Source organism: Nuphar pumila, chromosome 6 (assembly GCF_984573655.1).
Source record: "Nuphar pumila chromosome 6, dmNupPumi1.hap1.1, whole genome shotgun sequence".
Lineage (NCBI taxonomy): Eukaryota > Viridiplantae > Streptophyta > Magnoliopsida > Nymphaeales > Nymphaeaceae > Nuphar > Nuphar pumila.
The window spans coordinates 111594761-111616844 of NC_143254.1; the positions used below are offsets into that span (position 1 = coordinate 111594761).

General features: G+C 39.4%; 1 protein-coding gene across 4 annotated transcripts in view; it reads right to left on the minus strand.

Annotated features, from left to right (window-relative positions):
* Positions 1-20331, minus strand: part of LOC149835731 (BRCA1-A complex subunit BRE-like protein) — a 104915-nt gene extending 84584 nt beyond the window's left edge. For 3 of the 4 annotated variants that reach the window (XM_090008714.1, XM_090008715.1, XM_090008716.1), the window contains exons 1-4: positions 20184-20330; positions 13750-13837; positions 13455-13641; positions 13232-13322 (exon numbers count right to left, since the gene is read on the minus strand). In XM_090008714.1, the coding sequence (XP_089864840.1) occupies positions 13232-13322; positions 13455-13641; positions 13750-13837; positions 20184-20288 (471 nt within the window). In that variant the 5' untranslated portion in view covers positions 20289-20330. Of the gene's footprint in view, positions 1-13231; positions 13323-13454; positions 13642-13749; positions 13838-20183 lie in introns of all 4 variants that reach the window. The other variant, XM_090008713.1, reaches the window with a different exon arrangement.
* Positions 20332-22084: the final 1753 nt, after the last annotated feature.

Below are 22084 nucleotides of genomic sequence, written 5' to 3' on the forward strand. Positions count from 1 at the left end.
GTGCTGTCCAGGCCAACCGACCCCTCTCGTAGCTGCCGCAAAAACTTCACCGGAAAATGGTAGGGTTCCTGTAAAATTTTTGTTCAGGTCGAGCATAGATCGGGTGGGATGTGGGTTGTCCGAAACCCAAACTGTCGAGTTGTAAATGGGGAAAAATCTCCTGTTGGGGGTTGTCTGTCAACCCCAAACCGGAAACTCCAAATCAACGATTTGGGGTTTCGGATGCTTCTTTTCTTTTTTTTGAATCATGATCTAATTCTTGTGTATGTCTCTTTGGGATTTCATGATTTAATTTGACCTAATGAAATTTGTGATTGAGTTGTATACACGTTCATCTGAATTTTCTGGTTTATGTATATATATATCTGTAAATATATATACATTCATGCAAATGTTATGACTTAGCATCGTGTATAATCTTTGGGACTGCATGACTTGGTTGGGACTATATTCTCTTGAATTTAGTATTTATTTTGTGCAAATCTTTTGGACTGATTATGAAATTGTTTTTACCCAACTCGTGAGAGGCTGATCTAACTCGTGAGAGGATGATCTATGATTTACCTGCGGTTTTGGGTTGTAGGGACTGGGTGCCCACTAAAGAACTAAAACGGTAGATTGTGTACCTTGTGTATTGAAGTGGTGGTTAGTCGCATATTAAGCTCCTGCGCTGTGGTGTTTTATGTTTTGGAAAATTTGCTGTAACAGAGTTGAGGCATTATAGTAGACTGACACAGAGTCTGTGCACATATGGCCATGCTTGAGGGTTGTAAAGGTCTGGACTTTTGTTTTGCATATGCTTAATCAATGTGAATGCATGTTTAACTCCTATGTTTTTAGTTGAATTACTTATGATAAACCAAGGTGCTGCCAATATTTGAGTCTTGTATCTGTTTAGTGATAACGATTGTTACCTAATTAATCAAAGTTGGTTGTATGTATTCCAGAGGGTGCAAAGACTAATCAGCTGTCTGTTATAATGGTCTCCCATGTTATATGAAGCTGCATGATTAATCAATTGCTAGATGCCTAGTTAGCTGCATTATATGATCATATTCGTTTCATATGAAACAACATATTAAACTGTTGCTCCATGTCGATTTAGTTGCATATTAGGTTGAGATTCAATCTAGTATTTAATTTCGTATTCACTTTATGTTAAATGCTTAGTTAGTTGCATATTAAACTGCATAGTAACTTGTAAATTTAAATAGATGATTAGTTGTATATTAGGCTGCATGTAAATTTGGTGTTCACTCCATAGTAACTAGCAATTTAAATTGATGTTTAGCTGCATATTAAACTGCCTAATTTATATGGGTCAACTACATATTCCTTCAAAGGGTTCCAATGATTCTTTATGTGTACATCATCTAGAAGATTCAAATGGCCATTAAGATGTTTATTTTCCAATGTTCATAGGCTTGTCAAATTGTATATTTGCTGAAGTACTATTGCCTAACACTACATACTTGCTGAAAGTATCAAGTGCCAAATAAGCTGTATATCTTGTGGAATGTTCGAATGAGAGGATGTTGGGAGAAATACATATATTACCAAATCTTTAGGACTATACTGCACGTTCAATAAAGTACACCAACTGTGTTTTTGCTTGTTGTCAGAGCTTTTATTACATGTCACCCTTCATAATACCTGGAGGAGTTGTAGCAATTTGCTATTAAGGAATAAATAAATGATAATAAGAATGATAAATGAGGTTTTGATAACCGAACATATGGGTCGGGTTGTTGTGGACATATGGAGGTCTAGCTAGGGTATTGAGGGTCTTGAATAGGCCGTCGAAGTTATGATGTGAACCCACATGAAAATGAAAGTAAAATATTGTTGCTTGATTGGTTTAAAGGCACCAGAGCGCTTCGAGTGGGTTATGCAATCAATACGACAAAGGATGGGAACTGTCTATACACCTTGGTAAAATGATTAAGGTTGGGAATTCTACTGTTAGGATAGTAGAAGGAAGTTGGGGAAATGCCCTGTACTTTGGGAAATAAATTAAATGAAAAGCTTAACCCACTCAGTTTCGGGCTTACCTTGGAGAGGGTAGGTGGTACAAAACTCCGGGGACGTGTTTATCTGTTCGAGCTAAAGTGACTCGTTGGTCCCCAGTCCTCGGAGTTGGGGGACCCAGACTACCAATTGGTCCTAGGTGGTAGTTTTATGTACTTCTGCAGAAGTTAGGGATGCATCCTGGTTTGGTTTTGGCCTTTGGGAGTTTCTCTCGGTCACTGGCCGCTCCCTTGGGATTTCAGTCACAGTTAGAAGGTTCGGGTTAATAAAACAACCTTGAATAATATACCCCCGAACGTTCTCTTCTGTGATGGTTGCCTTGGCCCGTGTGTACCCGCGGGATAAGAAAAGATAAACATTAACTAGAACAGTTAGGTATCACGGTGTTGGAGTCATTAAAGAGACAACTGTTTACTTTTTCATTATGCTGTATATTCGGTGCTTATGATAAACAACATCCTAAACTGTGCATATATTAGTTAATTGAATTCATATTATGGATGTTATATAGATGTTATTCATGTTAGCGTAAGTTCTGTTTTAATTGCTTAATACCTTGCTTAATTGTTGTAGTTGCATAAAATGCTTCTTGTGCTTAAGTATAATTGTTACATAATCTACCTTTCTATTCAGATATATGTCTATGATTGCTATTGCATCGAATTCCTTATGTGGTTATGTCTAGACTGTAATTCAAACACGACACCCACATCACACTTGACACATGATCTACTTGCAAGAATAATTACAGTTTTCCTACTTAGACGTGGTAGTCTAATTCCTATAATTTCTATTATTTTCAGGAGAAGAGTAGTTCTATGAGCGAGGCGGGATGAGGCGTTGACCGAGACTTGATCTATTTGTTCCCTGGCGGTTCTGCTTACTTTCAGATTGAGATTTTTGTTTTGAAACTCAATGTGAAAACTCTGATGTTGGATTTTATTATTATTGAAGTGGAAATAAATGGTGCGGTTTGCTTTTACCTTCCTGTATCGTTCTGAAATGCTTAACCCGAGAATTATTAGTTGTTTCCGCTTGAAAAAAAAAAATCCCTAAAAATTTGGGTTAAATTTTGGGGCGTTACAGTTATGGTATCAGAGCCTGGGAACAATAAATCAAGGATCACGGTCATGCCACATCCTGAGATCGCTCTGTGAGTATATTTTTATCATTCTTACTTTATTAGGCATGATAATTGCATTGTTTTCTATATAAGTATAGATATATACATGTGATGATTTTAGGGACACTACAATTCAAAGATAGTAAAAATGTGTGTTTTGAAATGATTATTAGATGTATCGTCGATCCCAAGCTAGTTCGAGCACGGCGAACGAATGGCAGGACCAAAGGGGTTTCGTGATGGAAACTCTCGGTAATCTGGCTCAAACCATGGACACCCAAATGCGCCATCAAGCGGAGTTAGCCGCAGCCATAAGTGAAAGGCATAATACGAACACAATCACCTATGAGAAGTTCTTGAAGTTGAACCCGCCTACCTTCTCAGGCAAGGCTGATCCTGAATTAGCTGAGAATTGGATTGCTGAGACAGAACGAGCTTTTCGGGTTCTGTCTGTTCCCGAGGATAAGCAAACAGACTTCGGCACTTACCGCTTGACGGAAGATGCACAGAAACGGTGGGACACAACCCGAACCATCCACTTTGCCGGAGAGGATACTATTCCATGGGAAGAATTCAAGCGGACATTTCTAGAGACATATTTCCCCCAGTACGCTCGTGATCAGAAGCATCAGGAGTTCTTGGAGCTTACACAAGGAAATATGAATTTGGTGGAATACACTACCAAATTTCGGACCTTGGAGCGTTATTGCCCAAATTTGTTCGCGAATGATAAAGCCAGAGCAACTAGGTATGTCCGCGGACTCAAGGACGGATTGCGACCACGAGTGATGATAAATCTGCCATCCACCCTCGCACAAGCCATTGAAGTGGCTACTATGCTGAATGAAGAATGGGAGAGATCAAGGAAGAGTCAAAAAGACACATCGGGGAAACGGGGAGCCGGTCCGCCGCAGCATCACAGTGGCAAGAAGTACCAGCCACCTTACAAGAAGCAAAAGTACAATGGTGGAAATCTTCCTCCGCAGCAACAAGGACAAAATCGGGTGTGCCAAAAGTGCAACCGGTCCCACTACGGACAACCTTGCCCTAGAGACACAGGAGCATGTCTTTACTGTGGAAAGATGGGTCACTATGCCCGTCAATGCCACAAGAAGATGGCGGATATGCAGAAACGTAATGCCGGGGGAGGACAGCAACATCAACCATCTCAGCCGCAGCAAACACCACAGCAAAATGCACAGAAGAGGGTGCCGGGACGAGTATATGCCACCACTGCGGAAGAGTTGGAGAAAGGAAATCTGGTACAAGGTACTGTATTTGTCAATGGTTGTGTTGCACTTGTTCTATTTGACTGTGGGGCTACACATTCGTTTATATCCGTAGAATTTGCAAAGTTACTTGGTGCACATACTGAATCTCTAAAACATGAATTATATGTGTACAATCCGATAGGATATAATTCGATATGTGTAAACTACATCACTGATGTCATAATTGTACTGGAAGGGCAGAACTTACCTGCTGACCTAATCTTGCTCGATATGACTGAATATGATGTCATTTTGGGGATGGATTGGTTATATGAACATTATGCCAACGTTCTCTGTCGACAAGGGAAAGTGGTTTCGTCCCGACCAGGATTGCCAAAGGTTGAGTTTCGACTCTCTAGACCTACAGTGAAGGGCCGAATTGTATCGATATTAAAGGTTCAGAAGTATATGCGACAGGGGTGCCGAGCATTCCTAGTAAATGTATTCTCCTGCGAGTCGAAAGTCACACCATTAGAAGAACTTGAAGTGGTTCGTGAATTCCCGGAAGTATTTCCGGATGAGTTGTCTGGACTACCTCCACCGCGTGAGGTGGATTTTCATATCGAGTTGGTGCCTGGGACGGCACCTATCTCGAAAGCGCCTTATCGTATGGCCCCAGTAGAGTTGGAGGAGCTGAAGAAACAACTCCAGGAGTTGATGGAGCAAGGTTTCATTAGACCGAGCGTATCACCATGGGGAGCACCAGTTCTTTTTGTGAAAAAGAAAGATGGTTCTATGAGGTTGTGTATAGACTATCGGATGTTGAATCAAGCAACAGTCAAAAATAAGTATCCCCTACCTCGTATTGAAGACTTGTTCGACCAATTGCAAAAGGCTAAAGTGTTTTCAAAAATCGATCTTAGATCTGGTTATCACCAACTTCGGATCAAGGACGATGATATTCCTAAGACAGCCTTTACAACAAGGTACGGTCACTACGAGTTCGTAGTTATGCCATTCGGACTGACAAATGCTCCCGCAGCATTCATGGACTTGATGAATCGAGTATTCAGAGCATACTTGGATACGTTTGTAATTGTCTTTATTGATGATATACTCATATACTCAGAAAGCATAGAGCAACATCGTGAACATTTGAGGATCGTATTAGGGACTCTCAAGGAACACCAGCTGTTCGCCAAATTCTCCAAGTGCGAATTCTGGCTCGAGAAGGTCATGTTCTTGGGTCATGTCATATCTCGAGACGGAGTCGCTGTAGACCCGGCTAAGGTTGAAGCTGTATTAAATTGGGGTCAACCGAAGAATATCAGCGATATCAGGAGTTTTCTGGTATTAGCAGGCTATTATAGAAGATTCATTCAGGACTTTTCACGGATTGCTATGCCCATGACCAAGCTCCTGAGGAAAGGAATCAAGTTTGAATGGACGGATAAGTGCGAGGAGAGTTTCCAAATCTTAAAGAAGAAGCTTACCACCGCACCAGTGTTGGCTTTACCTTCAGGTCATGGTGGTTTTGTGGTCTACTCCGACGCATCAGGTACTGGGTTGGGATGTGTTTTAATGCAAAATGGTAAGGTGATAGCATATGCCTCTCGCCAATTAAAGATTCATGAACGAAACTACCCAACTCATGATCTCGAATTGGCAGCCGTGGTGTTCGCGTTGAAAATATGGCGACATTACCTGTATGGGGAACAATTCAAGGTATTTACTGATCACAAAAGTCTCAAGTACCTGTTTTCCCAGAAAGAGTTGAACATGCGACAACGACGATGGTTGGAGTTTATAAAGGATTACGATTTCACCATTTCCTATCACCCAGGAAAGGCAAATGTGGTAGCTGACTCCCTCAGCCGCAAAGCCGGTTGCAGTTTGTCTAGTCTATTGACAAAAGGGTGGAATTTGGTGGAGGAATTCATGGATTGGAAACCGTTTTCAGATGTCGTGGGGAGTATCAAGTTATCTAATTTATCTGCTCATCCGGAGATCCTTACAAAGATTATTGAAGGTCAGAAAGAGGATCCCCAATATGAGAAATTGAAGTCACTAGCCCAACAAGGGAAGTCACATTTCTCACTCAAGGAAGATGGCAGTATTTGGATGAAAAAGCGACTTTGGGTCCCTAGTGATCCCAAGTTGAAGGAAGAACTATTGGGAGAAGCACATAGGTCCAAATACACCATACACCCAGGAGGCACGAAAATGTTTAAAGATTTACAACGTGGGTATTGGTGGAATGGAATGAAGCGTGAGGTCGCAAGTTATGTCTCGAAGTGTTTGACTTGTCAGCAAGTCAAGGTAGAACATCAGAAACCTGGTGGAATGATGCAGCAAATGGAGATTCCATAGTGGAAATGGGAAGAAATCACCATGGACTTCGTGGTGGGTTTGCCCAAAACACGGAAACAACATGACGCTATATGGGTAATAGTGGATCGACTAACCAAATCGGCTCACTTTCTACCCATACGAATAAATCAATCCCTCGAGAGCTTAGCAGACTTATACATCAGAGAGGTTGTTCGACTGCATGGAGTACCAGTTTCTATTATATCAGATCGAGATCCTCGATTTACTTCTCGGTTTTGGGGTCAGTTGCAACAGGCCTTGGGTACGAAACTGAAGCTGAGTACCGCTTTTCATCCTCAGACTGACGGACAATCAGAGAGGACTATCCAGACACTAGAAGATATGTTGCGAGCATGTATGCTGGATTGGAAAGGTGAGTGGGACAAGCATGTTGTTTTAGCCGAATATGCCTACAATAATAGTTACCATGCGAGTATCGGCATGGCTCCTTTTGAAGCCCTGTACGGGAGACCATGTAGATCACCTGTGTATTGGGACGAAATTGGAGAACGGTCGATAGAATCACCAATCGTGTTACAACATTACACCCAACAGATAAAGATGATAAGAGATAGACTGCTCACAGCCCAGAGTCGACAAAAGAGTTATGCAGATCAAAGGCGCAGGGAGCTCACTTTTGATGTGGGGGATCGAGTCTTTGTGAAGGTATCACCCACCAAAAGTGTGTTTCGTTTTGGTAAGAAAGGAAAATTGAGTCCCAGATATGTCGGACCTTTTGAGATTTTGGAACGGATTGGAGAAACGGCCTATCGTATAGCCCTACCTCCTCAGTATGCTCAGATACATAACGTATTCCATGTATCTATGTTAAGAAAATATCTTCAAGATCCGTCGCATGTCATCCAATATGAGGACGTAGATATAAGGGAAGACCTAACAATGGACGAAAAAACAGTGGAGATACTGGAACGAAGTGAGCAAGTCTTGAGATCAAAGACCATTCCTCTCGTTAAGGTGAGATGGCAACACCATGACATCGATGAAAGCACATGGGAACCGGAGGCTAATATGCGAGAAAAATACCCCGGGTTGTTCGAGTAAACACCGACAGGTAAATTTCGAGGACGAAAATTTTTTTTAGGAGGAAAGGATGTAAGAACCACAAATTTTACACTAAAACTTAAGAATTATGTGGATTTGGGCCTAGGATCCGTTATTGGACCCAAAAGAAAATTTCGGATATTAGAGTATTTTAGTAATATTATATAAATAAATATTTAAGAAATTAGATATTTCAAATCCTCGGTTCGGACCCAAGTGGATCCAACCCTTGGGTCCACTGCTGTTTAAGCGACCCGGACCCAAATCAAATTTGGGTCCAGCATTTCGGGTCGTGGTTCGGACCCGGACCCGATCCACCCCCCTGTTAAAATTTAAGAGGGGTTAATAAGGGGGGGGGCAACCCGATATGGGTTGCCCGATAAAAAGTTTTGAGAGGGGAAACCCTCTCCCCTGAGTTATCGGGTGTTAGGGTTCAGCCGAACCTTAACACATAAGGAGATGCGAGTTGGGGGAGCACACCGCAGCCGCCGGGAGGAGGACGAGCTCCTTCCTTTTCGGGAGGCCACCCACCTACAAAGGAGGGACCCCGAACCATCTTTCCTCTCTCTCTCTTCTCTCTCTAACCCTCGGATTCCCCTCCCCCGAGCTCGGGCCTGCTGTTTGAAGTCGTGTCAGGAGACGCAACCGACCTCTCCGGTGGCGGTGCTGTCCAGGCCAACCGACCCCTCTCGTAGCTGCCGCAAAAACTTCACCGGAAAATGGTAGGGTTCCTGTAAAATTTTTGTTCAGGTCGAGCATAGATCGGGTGGGATGTGGGTTGTCCGAAACCCAAACTGTCGAGTTGTAAATGGGGAAAAATCTCCTGTTGGGGGTTGTCTGTCAACCCCAAACCGGAAACTCCAAATCAACGATTTGGGGTTTCGGATGCTTCTTTTCTTTTTTTTGAATCATGATCTAATTCTTGTGTATGTCTCTTTGGGATTTCATGATTTAATTTGACCTAATGAAATTTGTGATTGAGTTGTATACACGTTCATCTGAATTTTCTGGTTTATGTATATATATATCTGTAAATATATATACATTCATGTAAATGTTATGACTTAGCATCGTGTATAATCTTTGGGACTGCATGACTTGGTTGGGACTATATTCTCTTGAATTTAGTATTTATTTTGTGCAAATCTTTTGGACTGATTATGAAATTGTTTTTACCCAACTCGTGAGAGGCTGATCTAACTCGTGAGAGGATGATCTATGATTTACCTGCGGTTTTGGGTTGTAGGGACTGGGTGCCCACTAAAGAACTAAAACGGTAGATTGTGTACCTTGTGTATTGAAGTGGTGGTTAGTCGCATATTAAGCTCCTGCGCTGTGGTGTTTTATGTTTTGGAAAATTTGCTGTAACAGAGTTGAGGCATTATAGTAGACTGACACAGAGTCTGTGCACATATGGCCATGCTTGAGGGTTGTAAAGGTCTGGACTTTTGTTTTGCATATGCTTAATCAATGTGAATGCATGTTTAACTCCTATGTTTTTAGTTGAATTACTTATGATAAACCAAGGTGCTGCCAATATTTGAGTCTTGTATCTGTTTAGTGATAACGATTGTTACCTAATTAATCAAAGTTGGTTGTATGTATTCCAGAGGGTGCAAAGACTAATCAGCTGTCTGTTATAATGGTCTCCCATGTTATATGAAGCTGCATGATTAATCAATTGCTAGATGCCTAGTTAGCTGCATTATATGATCATATTCGTTTCATATGAAACAACATATTAAACTGTTGCTCCATGTCGATTTAGTTGCATATTAGGTTGAGATTCAATCTAGTATTTAATTTCGTATTCACTTTATGTTAAATGCTTAGTTAGTTGCATATTAAACTGCATAGTAACTTGTAAATTTAAATAGATGATTAGTTGTATATTAGGCTGCATGTAAATTTGGTGTTCACTCCATAGTAACTAGCAATTTAAATTGATGTTTAGCTGCATATTAAACTGCCTAATTTATATGGGTCAACTACATATTCCTTCAAAGGGTTCCAATGATTCTTTATGTGTACATCATCTAGAAGATTCAAATGGCCATTAAGATGTTTATTTTCCAATGTTCATAGGCTTGTCAAATTGTATATTTGCTGAAGTACTATTGCCTAACACTACATACTTGCTGAAAGTATCAAGTGCCAAATAAGCTGTATATCTTGTGGAATGTTCGAATGAGAGGATGTTGGGAGAAATACATATATTACCAAATCTTTAGGACTATACTGCACGTTCAATAAAGTACACCAACTGTGTTTTTGCTTGTTGTCAGAGCTTTTATTACATGTCACCCTTCATAATACCTGGAGGAGTTGTAGCAATTTGCTATTAAGGAATAAATAAATGATAATAAGAATGATAAATGAGGTTTTGATAACCGAACATATGGGTCGGGTTGTTGTGGACATATGGAGGTCTAGCTAGGGTATTGAGGGTCTTGAATAGGCCGTCGAAGTTATGATGTGAACCCACATGAAAATGAAAGTAAAATATTGTTGCTTGATTGGTTTAAAGGCACCAGAGCGCTTCGAGTGGGTTATGCAATCAATACGACAAAGGATGGGAACTGTCTATACACCTTGGTAAAATGATTAAGGTTGGGAATTCTACTGTTAGGATAGTAGAAGGAAGTTGGGGAAATGCCCTGTACTTTGGGAAATAAATTAAATGAAAAGCTTAACCCACTCAGTTTCGGGCTTACCTTGGAGAGGGTAGGTGGTACAAAACTCCGGGGACGTGTTTATCTGTTCGAGCTAAAGTGACTCGTTGGTCCCCAGTCCTCGGAGTTGGGGGACCCAGACTACCAATTGGTCCTAGGTGGTAGTTTTATGTACTTCTGCAGAAGTTAGGGATGCATCCTGGTTTGGTTTTGGCCTTTGGGAGTTTCTCTCGGTCACTGGCCGCTCCCTTGGGATTTCAGTCACAGTTAGAAGGTTCGGGTTAATAAAACAACCTTGAATAATATACCCCCGAACGTTCTCTTCTGTGATGGTTGCCTTGGCCCGTGTGTACCCGCGGGATAAGAAAAGATAAACATTAACTAGAACAGTTAGGTATCACGGTGTTGGAGTCATTAAAGAGACAACTGTTTACTTTTTCATTATGCTGTATATTCGGTGCTTATGATAAACAACATCCTAAACTGTGCATATATTAGTTAATTGAATTCATATTATGGATGTTATATAGATGTTATTCATGTTAGCGTAAGTTCTGTTTTAATTGCTTAATACCTTGCTTAATTGTTGTAGTTGCATAAAATGCTTCTTGTGCTTAAGTATAATTGTTACATAATCTACCTTTCTATTCAGATATATGTCTATGATTGCTATTGCATCGAATTCCTTATGTGGTTATGTCTAGACTGTAATTCAAACACGACACCCACATCACACTTGACACATGATCTACTTGCAAGAATAATTACAGTTTTCCTACTTAGACGTGATAGTCTAATTCCTATAATTTCTATTATTTTCAGGAGAAGAGTAGTTCTATGAGCGAGGCGGGATGAGGCGCTGACCGAGACTTGATCTATTTGTTCCCTGGCGGTTCTGCTTACTTTCAGATTGAGATTTTTGTTTTGAGACTCAATGTGAAAACTCTGATGTTGGATTTTATTATTATTGAAGTGGAAATAAATGGTGCGGTTTGCTTTTACCTTCCTGTATCGTTCTGAAATGCTTAACCCGAGAATTATTAGTTGTTTCCGCTTGAAAAAAAAAATCCCTAAAAATTTGGGTTAAATTTTGGGGCGTTACAATAGCATACCCAACAAATTGCAAACCTAACCTTAGGAGAGAATTCAATTCATTGAAACTCATGAATATGACCCATACTTTGAGACCATCACACGGTGGATCAGTGCCATACAGTTATATGGTGATTTACCGCCTAGAATTTTCAAAGGTAATTGATTAATAGCATGCACTACAGTATGAAATGCTTCAGTTCATAACCCCAATGGTGCACCACTCACATGAACCATGCTAAGAGCACTCTCACAAAGATAAATAATTAAATATCCAGATCTGATGAACAGCAATATCTTTCACACAAGAAGGAAAAGATATAGAAACAGATATATGGTTGTAGCACAAGACAAAGGAAACCAACCCAAGCAATATATAATAAAGGATGTGGGTTCAAGGATCACGTCATCCCTGAACCAGATGATGCAGATCTAATCCTAATATTTGATGATCAGATCTGTTCAGAGAAACAGAAAACTCAGATCTGATATATGAGATTATCAGATCTGGTGTAGTAATGTTGGTCTGAGAATAAAAGAGAAATAAGAAAGGAGAGAAGGAAGATCAAGAAAGAAGAGGGAAAGGACCAAGAAGGAAGAGGAAAGAAAGAAGAGGGAATCAAGAGCTGAGATTGAATAGAGACTTACCTGGACAAAATGATTAGTTCTGATACTATAAACGTTTGTACCACCACGATTTCCAATGTTGTCGTGTTAGAGAGAAAGGAGAATAATAATGCTAAGACTGCAATCAATCCCCGCATTTTTTCCGTGTCGGTTTCTTTCAGCAGCTATATATTTACATTAGGGTCTGACAAAAGACCAGTCTAACCTTGAAAAGAATACAATATGACTAAAGTACAGAAAATACAACAAATGCCCAATATATACTTCAGATCAACAGAAAATACAACCAGTTATGAGAGCATGTTATTCCTAACACTTCCAATCTTAACAAGATAAAGAGTAAAACCGGGGATTGAAGTTGTCCAATATCAACATCCAGAGAAAACAAGACTGATGTATTATTCGCCAATTTGTCATAATGGGAATTTGTCTATAACTTTGGCATATATAGATTATTTGGTAAATTCAACTGTATAAGATTTAGATATGTTGCAGATTCAGGGATATGTGTGTGTGAGTGCAAATGTGGAATATTTTACTATGCATTTCATTATACCCATTCTTGCTTACACTGTCAAAATCAGCTAAACAGGTGGCATGGACAATTTCAATTTAATTCAAATAAAACTTTACTGCACCAATTGTTACTACATTGTCATTATTTGCAAATTTCCTAGGAAAACTATTATTTTGCTCAATGCATTTTAAGTTGCCGTTTGGTAATACTAGCTTCATTACAAGCTTCAATAGATTTCATTCACTTCAGTTGTCACACATCTCATACAGGCAGATCAACTCTAACATGTTCATTTGATGAATGTCCAACATCCATTCCTACGCAAAACTAATCATTGAGGTAGGATATTTTGTATTCAAATCTGTACTAAACCAAACAATTAGCATGCACATCCATGTCCAAGGTATCAGTTTCTTGGATATTCATGTCCTTGTGACATGTATGCCTCGGTATCCAAAGACAACTATAAGGTTTTTCAAAGTAGATCTAAACCCAAAAAATTTTAAAGGTCTTGATCAAAGCATCTTACCTCCCTAGACAGAATGGTACTAATTTCAAACTTCAATCTTGCATCATCCAGTTCTCCTATGCGCTTCCTCTGGTAAAGCATGTACATATTCCTAGAAATGATGAAGTGATAATCAGTATCCTTCAATATTCTGAAATGATCATCAATAACGCATCGTGAATTATGAAGACAAGAGGTACCAATTAGTGCAACATGATTACTCTATGATAGTTACAGATTTAACCTTAGTTCATGCACAAGAGATAGAAGCTTTGTTGGATCTTTGATATTCCAGTCAAGCAGGCTACTCTTGGGCTTTTCAAGTTCTTGCTGCCCAGTGAATAGCTCAAGGGGGTGAAAGTCTTCTTCTTCTGAAGGAAATACAACATCAGGTGCTGCCATCGGGTACTGTGCATTGTATATTATATCCCCTAACAAACATTGCAGTTAATACAAATTCACACACACACACACACAGGGTGAAAACTAAAGAAGCATTTATATAAAAGATGAAACACAGGCAACAAACACCAACTCACATTTGACATAATCTAGGCAGTATGGTACCAGTAAAGTAAACCGATCTGAATAGCGAGGATATTTACAACCAGACCATATTTGATGAACCTGCAAGCGTAACAGAATTACTTAGTAGGAGATACATGTATGATGTTTGGTTTCACTGTTGCAAAAACATTAAAGTCGATGGAATCAGATTCTTTCTAAGTCCATAAACAGTGAAACCAAAAGGGGTTATGGCATTAGATTCCTCTAAAAGACCATAAACAGTGAAAACTAAAAACAGAGCCAACTAGTAACCCTCATGGGATTTAAACCCGAGATACCCATCCTTTTATCAGATGTCTTTCTCCATTAGACCTTCTTTAGATTAATGGAAATAACAAGAGCATTATTCGGGCAGCTACAATTGAAGGTTCTATTCAAGTTATTCATCCAAGACATTCATCACATTATTTACACTGTTATTATTTGACAGTTTGTTTCTAACAAACTTAATCATAGCACAAAACTTCTTAAAGATTTCAAACATCTCGTTTTTGTCCTTTATAAAGTATATCCAAGTAAATCTTGTATAATCATCAATAAAAGTGATAAAATAGCTAGAACCACCCTTAGACGGTAAGACTCAAGTTTTTTCTCAAAATAAAAAAAAAAGGTTTGGATCCGATCGGATCCAACCCGGATCTGGGTCACATCCCTCCCCTCCCGTAGTCTATTTAAACCCCCCACAAGGGGGGGGGGGTCTTTTTAAGAAACCAAAACCCCGACCTTGAGCCCCCGACATTTCCCTACACCTTCGTTGGAGCCCCTGTTCACCCCTCGCCGGCACAACCCGACACCCCCTCTCATCTCTCTCTCCCTCTCCGGAAAGCAGGCCAGGCACCCTCGCCTCCCCCTTTCTCACGCCGATGCACGTGACCCCGATGCCCCATCTCTCACTGTAAGTGTCTCTCACTCTCTCTCTCTTTCTCATATCCTTCCCCCCTTTTTCCCTCTTTTCTTGGTGGTGGCGGCACTGCTTGATGTCGCCACACTGTCGGAAGCAGTAACACCACTCTGGTGCCATTGTTCCCCTTTTTTTTCAAAGGTGACGGCACCACTCCGATGCCGCCCTCCCTCTTCTTCCCTGTCTTGCCGGCAGACCAGAGCCACCTGCGTTGGTGGCTCTGACTCGCTAGGAGGGAGGGTGTCGAGCACCCTCTCCTCTTCTTTTCTTCTTCCCTGTTTTGTCGATAGACCAGAGCCACCACAGCTGGTGACTCTGGCTCGCCAGGAGGGAGGGTGTCTCTTCTCTTTTTTTTTCCCTACCGACCAAGTAGGGCGGATGAAGTCGCAGCCCACCCCCCTTGTTGCTTTTCTCTCATCGGCAACCGAGCCAGGAGAGAGGGTATCGAGCACCCTTTCCTTCCTCCTTACTGGCTTGCCAGGAAAGAGGGTGCCTAGCACCCTCTTCCTTCTCATTTCCAGCAGCAGCCATAGGTTGTTGTTGTTGCTATGTTGGGACAGCCGATAGGGGGTGGCTGAGGCCACTCCCCTGTCGCCCTTTTTCCCAACCGTACCTGCCCTCCTTGCTTGCTTGCGCAGGTACCAAGCCTGGCTTGGTTGGGTTCCAACTGAACCTGGCTCGGTTGTAGTTTGGTTAGGTTGTGGGCTGGCCACAGCCTACGACAGTAGCTAGCCACACAAGGTAGCGTGCGCCAACTGCTCCTACCAGGCTAGCGGGGCTGTCAGCCCCCCCCCCCATCTCGGCCTTTCCCCTTGTTGAAGAACTGAGCAAGGCTCGGTCCTGTCACAAGTTTGGGACCAGGCCGGGCTCAGCCTGACCATCGAGCCCACCCCACGTCCCATTATCATACCCGAGCTGCAACAACTACTGCTGCTATTGTCCCAAGTCAAGCCATATTGAGTTAACCTGATTCGATCCCGCTTCCTCGGGTCGGCTCGGGTGCGCTGAGTTTGACTCGATTCCTCCAAGTTCAGCTCGGTCCGATCGACTCGAATTGGATTCGGGTTCAACCCCTGCAACACAAACGTCGCTTATTCTATTAAAATTAAGTTTGGTGCATCATTCTTTTCGCAACACGATAAAATACCTTTTTGTGCACCACATTGGCACAACAGACGAGACACGCTTACCAAGGCACAAGCCTTTAAGAACCTACGCTCAAAATTGTTGGTGAGTCAAACCATCTCCGAGGTAAGGAAAAGTTGCATACGAGAGCAAATAACGGAATAGTCTTAACTTATACGTATTATATATATATATATATGCTTTTAACTCAAGGATGCAATTTTGCGTATTCTTGTCCATTTAAACTATGTCATTTACTTTGTCGTAGCGTTGTAATGTGCACAGATACCTACTTACGTAATTTATTTAACCGATGTATGGTTTCGTACATCGTGCATTGCTTATGCAATTTATTTAGCCGATGTACGATTTTGTACATCGTGGATCACTTACGCAATTTATTTAGCTAACATACGGTTTCGTACATCGTACATCGCTTATGTAATTTATTTAGCTCGATATGTGGCTTCACACATTGGGCCTTGCTTTATGTCATTTACTTTGTCGTCGCACTGCAATGTGCACAGGCTTATACTTTATTATATATGTATTTTATATACATATATAACTTAATAAAGTATGCAATTTTGCATACTCCTGTCTAATTTAGATTACGTGTGTACGTATTTAAAGATGCAGAATTGTGCATCCTCACCGAGTCTCTATTTTTAAAAAGGATTTCCCATACGATATTTCAAGCTCACATTGTTCGTTGTCTCGAAAAGCAAAACAAGTATTTGGCATTTACGTATTCGCAACCGAGTTTTTCCCTTAAACATGCATAACATAAAGGCATCGACTACGTAGACCTAGGTGGTACGTATGTCCAATTCTTCTTTTTGGTATCAGCAATAACTCGGATATTTCCCGATCTAAAGCACGAAACATGAAATTTTTTAAATAAATATTAGGGTTTCTTTCTGAAAAATCGATATCTTTCTCATCGTAGTAGTATTATCAGACATGCATGGCATGTTAGTACTACGATGATTGGACTGGAAGTTTATGGTATCCTCGTAGTGTGAAAATGCACGATGATTAAAAGAAAACCATATAAATGATGATGATTGCCTTCACAGGCAAGATGTTTTATTTGGTTTAAAAGACTAAAGCATGTAGAATGAGTCGTTAGTTATAATAGAACCTGACATACCCATTCGTCTCTTTGATTCCGTTAAGAGAGGATAGGATGGTACAAAAACTTCAATGGACAAGTTGCTAACAACTACGCTTCTCGAGTAGAAATGACTCGGTGTCCCCGATCATCAAAGTTAGGGAACTAAGCTACCAAAAATTATCCTAGGTGATAAATCCCGATAACTTCTTCAGAAGTTTGGATGCATCCCCTTGAACAAGTGGCCTCGAAAAAATTCTTTCTGGGTCATTGGTCGTCCCCTTAAGAGTGGACTGAGCAATCTGTTCAGGGTATCAAAATACATAGAATAACAAACCCCCAAGCTGTCTCGATTGTTTCTATGTTTTTTCTTTGCATACCCTAAGGACAGGTAATTATCGAAACAAGATTATCATACTCATTTTACTTATTCTAAACGGGCGCATCATGAAAGGAACAACGCATGTGTTAGTCTTGTTCTGAATTTTAATATCTATGCACCCACTAGATTTTTATAAGTCTGACCCGTTTTATGGGGTACCGGTGATGATTAGGTTGGTACGGCAAGCGATAGCACGATGACGTAATGATATCAAGATCTCACTCTTTCTCTGATGTTTCGTTCTTGAGCACATTTTGAAATTTTGCATAAGGGTTTCTTTTGAAATTCCTCTTTTGTATAAACTTTAATTATCAAAAATCTTGTTTTGAATGTATGTGGTTTCAATGCTTATATGGAGATACAAATCTACTGTGTAAAGGAAAGTGCACCTATAATGCGCCCAAGGTCCGTTGACTTTTATTTCAAACACTATTTTTTCGTTGAACTGTCATTTTAAACTCTGAAAAAGGATTGATTGCAAAGCATTTAAATTTCTCCTAAAAGATTACATGTTTGGGATTTTGGGGCGTTACATAGACAAAGTCGGTGATGGACACCAAACATCTGAATGAACAATATCAAAGGCTCTATCTAACTCTATCTCCTTGAACCCAAAAGGTAAGACAAGACTCTTTGCTAGCATACAACTCTAATATTCCTTTAAATGATCTGACAAATGATTTAGACCCACCCAAACTATCTAAAGATACAAGATATTGTAGTCTGAAACTATAAATATAATTGTAGCATCACATAGACTCATTCAAAATTGTTGCTCCTAAACCACCTTTAGAACTCAAATATACCGAGTCTAGCTAATACAAGTCTCATCTCTTCTGGTTAATCACAATCCTCATTTTTTAAAGTTGATCATGCACAACACAATCCACATGAAATAAGATTACATTATAATTATGTTTAATAATTTGGCCAACAGAAATAAGATTCATAGCAAAAGAAGAGACATGAAACACTTGAGAGATATTCAAGTTGCTCCTAAGATAAGATGTGGGAGTGACAGATCTAACCTTTGAAATTTATATAGAGGATCCATTTGCATTATCAAATGAGCGATTTCCAGAATCACAATTAACTAAAATAGTCTCTTGTACGGTCATATGACGTGATGCAACTGAGTCCATTAACCAACCCGTAGAAACACTTGAAGAACCAATAAAAGTTTTCTTGAAGGAGATAGACGAAGAAGAAACTGAACCAATAGGAAGTTGTTGAATCTACACAAAAAGTATTTGACTTGGCAATATACAAAAAAAAGTATTTGACTTGGCAATAGACAAAAGATCTGAAGAGATCCCTATAGAAGTGTTATTTTGTCTTATGTGATTGTATTTGTAGTAATTAGATTTAATAATGGCTTGACGTCCACCACATGCTGATGAGCCAGTGTGGCAATACTGTGAAATTCTTGTTGGTCATATAAGGCATGTGTCTTTGAGTTGTATATTTTGATATTTAGTGTTTCACAGGGGCTTCTACCACATGGAGCATATTGCAGCAGTTGTTGGAGGAACGTCATGATGTTGGCTGGCTACAGATGAGGCAAGAGCTGAGATTCTCGCTAGTATAAAATAAATCAGAAATATAAATAATATAAGAATAGCATGCAGTACAAGCAATGGCATATTTTCGAGTAGTGGTTGCATGACCAAATGATGAAAATGATAAAGAGCTTAACGTGGGATCGCCCGCAACAAGATGTCATCTCTGAGCAAAACGTGGGATGTTTGATAGTGAAGATAACTGATGTTGTTTTGTATCTTTTGTCACAAAACTTTTGTGTAATGAAATCTATATTTAGTTGATTATGACATCTATGTTTAGTTGAATCATGAATGTTTAATGACATAACTACATTTGGTTAATCTTATTGGATAAAATTTACTTTGTTCTTGTATTCTATGATTTTTTTTTAAATAAGATTTTAGTGAAAATGTGATCTTTTAGTATAAGTATCTTATTTTGATCCCTGTCGATACGGGTTACAATACAGTTTTTACAACCTTCATTGAGATGTTTCTTGGGTATAGAGGTTGACAAAAAGTCTGATGGAAATCAAACTCAGCCAGAAAAATTATGCAAATGATATATTAAAGCAGTTTGACATGGCAAGTTGCAAGCCTACAAATACTCCTAAGTTTCACAGTATGGTGTGTTAGAACTACCAGGACTGATATATTGGATATTGTTACCCAAATTTGTTACTTTATGCATGCACCAACTAATGTTCACATGGAGGCGCTCAAAAGAATCATGACATACGTTAAGGGGACTGTATCACATGGACTGGGATGAATTTTTGTTGAAAATCAATTTCAAAATTGGGTGGAAGGACTGCATGGCTTTGAAATTTGGTTCATATATCCCACCAAGCCATTATTAATATGAAACAATCTGATTCGTAAATAATGACAATTACAGAAAGCATTAATCTAAGGATGAGTTTTTGTGAATCAATTAATCGTTTCAAAAAGTTCTTGGCTGAAAATCCTGCATGGTTTGAAATTTGCTTCATCAATCCCACAAAACCATTGAAGAAGCGAAAACGAGACGATTCATACATAAGGATGGTTAAAAGAGACCGACGAAAAATAATCTCGCTAGCAAGGCGACGATTAAACCAAAGTCACAAGAATAAACATCAGATTGAAGAAGCGTTGTCTAGTGGAGAGTCATGATCAGTGGTTATTCTTTAAGCAAAGAATCACGAATTACGTCCAAATTACGAAACCAAAAGCACTTCATCGATACCAAACAGCATCATTATTCGCCTAAACGACATTGCGATTTTAGGAAACGAAGATTTCACGTTTCCCAACCATTCGCCATGGCAAATTGAATCAAGAGGAAAGAGAAGGGCGTTTACCTTGAAGGGGAGAGGGGAGTGAGCGAGAAGATAATTAAGTTGATCGGCGATCAGAGGGGCCAATGAAGACAAGCTCGCGCCCGACCCCTCTGTTCTCACCGCCATCGGGGTGTTTTCTTCCCTCCCGGGAGCGAGACAGAGACTTGCCGTCGTGATGTCATAAAAGGACACGGGAGGGAATATATATAATGCGTTCCCTGCGTCCCTTTTTCGTTACGTCTAGTTAAGCCCGTTCAAAAATCATAGTTTTGACCTTTTTTTCAGACGTCTAATCTGACATGTATACAGGTTTTTAGGAGATCCAAAATACGAAGGTACCAGTTTTTTTAGACTCATAAAAATATATTTTTTCTTAAAAAAATATGATTCAGGAATTGATTCCCATTAATTTGAATATGCTAAACACATATAACGGTTCAGATCTATCATAAAACACTTAAAACCAATAAGGCAGAGAAATGGGGCCTAATATATTTAGTTCTCTATATATAAAGAAAACCTCCCAAATCAAAATGATCCCCAAACTACTAAATGATTTTTTTTTGGTATTTTTTTTTTAATTCTGACTGTACAAATGTGTTCTGTTTGATTGATTTACAAAATAATCACACTTAGATCATGAATTTTGGATAGAAAATGGCATTTGGAACCTCAAAAACTTATTAAAATGATACATTGTTGATTTTTGAAATTTATACAAATGTATACATGCATCGGAATCAAATGATACAATAACTGATTTCTATAAAAATAAGCATATAGATCACATCTATATGATTAGAATTTTGATAAAAACAACAAAAATCCAATAAAATTTTAGTTGGGAAGGGTTTTCGATTGGGGAGGTTTTCAAAATCATATATATATATATATATATATATATATATGAGAACTGAACATAGGCCCCATTTCTCGTTTTGCCCAATCGGTTTTAAATGTTTTATGGTAGATTTGAACAGTTGTGTTCAGCATGCCCGATTTAGTGAGAATCTCCTCTTGAATCATATGTTTTTGACGAAAAAACATATTTTTTTGAGTTGCAAAAAATTGGTACCTTCGTAACCATTGATTTTGGATGACCAGAAAAAAATATATGCAGGTTAGATTTCGGTGATCCGAAAGTCATTTTCCACTAAACAAAACCTATAGATCACTTCTAGGGTGTTAGACATGAGAAAAAATACTTAAAACTACGATTTTTTAAGGGGTCTATTGAGACCTAATGAAAAGGGGGGCCTATGGAACACATTATTCTCTATATTATTTATATAGGAATGGGTAAGTGCCTGGCAGTTTTTGTGCCAACTGAGTGCCTATCAAGCTTGGATAAGGGTTTTCAGGTTGTTTTCCCAAAATCTCAACTTAAAGATGTGTTCTGCATGATCCATTTGCTAGAAAATCACACTTGAATTATGTATTTTTAGAAAAAAAATGATTAAAATTGAAGACCATTGAATTTTGAATCTCTTTAAAAGCCTAACTTGGTGTTGGGATCGAACGATCCAAAAATTGATTCCTACATGATCAAGCATGAAGATCACATTTGTATGGTTAGATTTTAGAAAAAATACAAATAATCTTTCCAAAGTTCGGTAGGCATGTGATACGCATAAAAAAGCACAAGACACCTATATGTATATATATATATATATATAGAGAGAGAGAGAGAGTAAGTCATATCTTCAAATACATAATACTTCGGACGAAGCTCATCCTTGATCGCACACCATCAAACAGTGACACTACATTTTTTTCTTTTTGCGTTTAGGACTTTTAGCAGTGGTCTTGACCGGTGTTAAATTTTTGGGACTAAAAATAGAGGATTATAGGCGATTCAAAATCGCCGCTAATTTATATTATTTTTTAAAAGAAAAGATGTTAGGCGGTGTAAACACCCAAAA